General features: G+C 39.8%; 1 protein-coding gene across 1 annotated transcript; it reads right to left on the minus strand.

Annotated features, from left to right (window-relative positions):
• Positions 1–1,140: 1,140 nt before the first annotated feature.
• On the minus strand, positions 1,141–3,058 carry LOC121918216 (centrosomal protein of 290 kDa-like; the record flags this gene model as incomplete). The annotated part of the gene is made up of 5 exons (XM_042444303.1): positions 1,141–1,287; positions 1,387–1,494; positions 1,700–1,864; positions 2,380–2,835; positions 2,947–3,058. Coding segments are annotated over 5 exons (988 nt in total), but the record flags the coding sequence as incomplete, so codon positions are not given.
• Between the last annotated feature and the right edge of the window lie 152 nt (positions 3,059–3,210).

A 3,210-nucleotide genomic window follows, 5' to 3' on the forward strand; every position in this document is an offset into this window, starting at 1 on the left:
TGGCCCCTTTCTCCCTTGCTTCACTGGGCGCAGCCGTCTGAAGGCTGCGCCCAGCGACGCAAAGCGGCACCGCAAACCAAGAAGGAGCTCTGAAACGGAGCTCCTTCCTGGTCCGCGCAAAGGATGCACTAGGCACCCTGGCGCAGAGCGAGAACGTCACGTCCGTGCCACCCTGTATAGAGGCGGCGCGGCCGTGACGTTCTCATGGCGGCGGCCGTCTGGAACGGCCGCCGTCATTTTTTACGCGCAGAGCACGTATTAGGGTTAGGGAGGTGTGGAAGCACCGCACCTCCCTAACCCTAGTACGTGCTCTGTGCGTACTTTAATGGCAGTGTGTAACCCGCCTAAATTCAATTTCTATTTAACAAATCATTATTTTTGTATTATACACTTGTGCCTCTGATAATGTTACATATTGTGAAGCATGAGTGTCTGCAGCAGTTAATACAGGGTACTGTAGTTGTGTCCAGTGGGGAGAAAAGATGAATAAAGTCTTGCACAAAAACCACAAGGGCATTCTAGGAGAGCCCCACAGTTAGTGACTAAAGCAGTGGGATAGGAGGAAGACCACACATTGGTGGCAGAGGTGAGGATAAATGGAAGCCTTCACATTTGGTGGCAGTGAAAGGATTATTGAAAATCATCACATTTGGTGGCCACAGCAGCAGGATTAGTGAAAAGCCTCACAGTTATATCCCAATGGGACTAGCAACACTAGTTTATAAACTAACCAATTTAACTGGAATACTATGGACAAAAATTGAATGAAACCCCCTTAATTCAGACTTAAATTCACAAGAGAGTTAAACCTGATTTAACAATTTTACTAGTTAATATTAATCAGAAAGCTTATATAATTGCTTGCATTAAGAAATGCAACCACAAATATCTTTACATTTACATTTTATTAGCAGAATCTTCCTTCTCTATTTCACCTAAGAAAACATAAGAATTAAGTTGGAGAAATAGTTTCAACCATTGCAAATCTTCACAAGTATAATACCTTGAGCTAGAAAACTATTTATGTTTTACAATACAAGATAGAAAGGAAGTTATCAATATGAACAGGGACCTGGACACTAGTAATTAATGAAATACTCTATGCCATCTTGAAATATTATCTATACTCTTTTATATAACCAATTCAGTTACCTCTTCTAAGGATTTGCAAGTGACCTGCATTTCCAGGATTGTTCGAACATGTTCTCTAACTTTTCTTATAGCTTGCTCAAGCTGATGTGGAAGTGATAAGCTAGGATCTGGAAATGATCCTGTAGTTTCATCCAACTGTAAAATAGAAAAAACAACAACAGAATGGCTGCAACTTTTTGATGACTACCTTCAATACAAGCACTCATCCAACTGAAACTAAACAGACATAAGTACCTTGTGAGCTGTACTTAACAGGTCTCTTTGCTGATGGTCATATATGTCTAGCTGGCGTTCTAATTCTACTTCTCTTTGATCCCAGGCCATCTGCCGCTCCTCGTGGAACTATAAGATTGGAAAAAATTATTAAGATTTTTTTGCTTAAAAGTACTTGAGATCAATATAAATATACCACAGATGAAACATGTTTAATTTTATCACCAAAAATGTAGTAAGGCCTGAACTGCAATATTATCTGAAGTACTTCTAAAATTACATTTTAAAAGCTTTAAACCTGGTAGTGCAACACCATCTGTTTTTGTTTTTGTACCTTGTTCTGCTGCACAACTTCTTCTTCCAGGTTACTGATTGTACGCTCATATTCAGAAAGAATACTGTTCAAATATTTGATCTCTTCCTTTTTTGTGGCTAGTTCTCGGTTCAGCTTGAGTTCCTGAAGACGAAGCTCTTCAATTTTCATATGCCACTCAATGACCTGACAATAAACTACAACTAGTCAAACCTCCACAGTAATTTATAGGTAAAGTAGCAAAACATGGCAGATAAAACAAAACAAAAAAAGTGAGACACTTAAGGAGATTAACTGGGGCTTACAAGAGCATTCTTCATAGAAAACAGCCTGTTCATGAGAAGAAAAGGCAAGCCCTGGGGCTTGAGCTGATTGGGGGGGGGCGAGTTCAACCATCTTGCAATGTTATCCATTTTTATGCTTACAATTCATATTGTCCTAACACAGAAGCATTAACAAATCACCAGTGTTATTTTCTTATTAAAAGTTGAAGTCTGTTTTAAGAGAGAGTGCATTACAGCACCTCTGAAATGTAAACTGTTGTTAATATTTTAGGTTAAAAATCAGACTGAGCCAGAATCCATCACAGCACAGAGAAGCATTAATAAATCAACACAAGTGGCAAATTCAGTCTGATACAGGGGCTATGGAGGACTAAACACTTCTCAAAGCTGTCACATGAAATTGTTAATATCTCACACCTTTTGCGCTCCTCTTGTATCTTTTAATGTGGCTAGTAGTTCTTCTAATCCTTTTAATTTCATTTCCAACTCTAGTGTTCTCTTCTCTGCATTTCGACGCTCTTGTTGAGCATGCTGGATATCATCCAACATTTTCAGTTTGTCATTCTGAAGCTGAATCATAGTCTTGGAGAATTTCTCCTGTTGGGCCAGGGGCAAGGCACCACTAAATTGCCTCCGCAGTGACTGCACAGTCTGGCGAAGGTGCTTGGCTCTGTTTCTCCCTTCAAGCCGTGCATAATATAACGCTTGTTCCTTATCATCCAATTTTTGCTCCAGGCGCATATTTACAATCTCCATCTTCTGAAGTTTTGATATTGCTGACTCTAACTTGGATACTGCAGTAGCCTCACTAATCTGAAGAGCCACGACATGTTGATGCAATTTTGCAATAAGTGTTTTTTCATCCGATTGTGTCTAAACAACAAACAAGATGGAACAAATAAACAAAAATTCTCAGAGGAGTTCTAATACATCTATAAAAAACTGGGTCATTAACTTTCTCAGTGAAATCGTTGAGTTCCATACCTGATAGTCCAAAATCTGCATTCTAAGTGATTCTACCTCTTTCTCTCTGGATTGTTGCCGATTCTCCAAAGCAGTAACTTGCATCTTGGCAATATCAGAAAGCTCCCTTAACCTTGACAAGTAAAAAAACAAAAAGAACAAATTGTTTACAGGAAATGGAGGTGGTGGGGAAAATGCAGGATAACCCATCTGAGTGACCCTCTCAGCAAGGCCATATCTATAGGGCACCCCTAAGAGGGTCTGTTATTCTACTTCGGTCGGGGA

Source organism: Sceloporus undulatus, unplaced genomic scaffold, assembly GCF_019175285.1.
Source record: "Sceloporus undulatus isolate JIND9_A2432 ecotype Alabama unplaced genomic scaffold, SceUnd_v1.1 scaffold_6155, whole genome shotgun sequence".
NCBI classification, from domain to species: Eukaryota; Metazoa; Chordata; class Lepidosauria; order Squamata; family Phrynosomatidae; genus Sceloporus; species Sceloporus undulatus.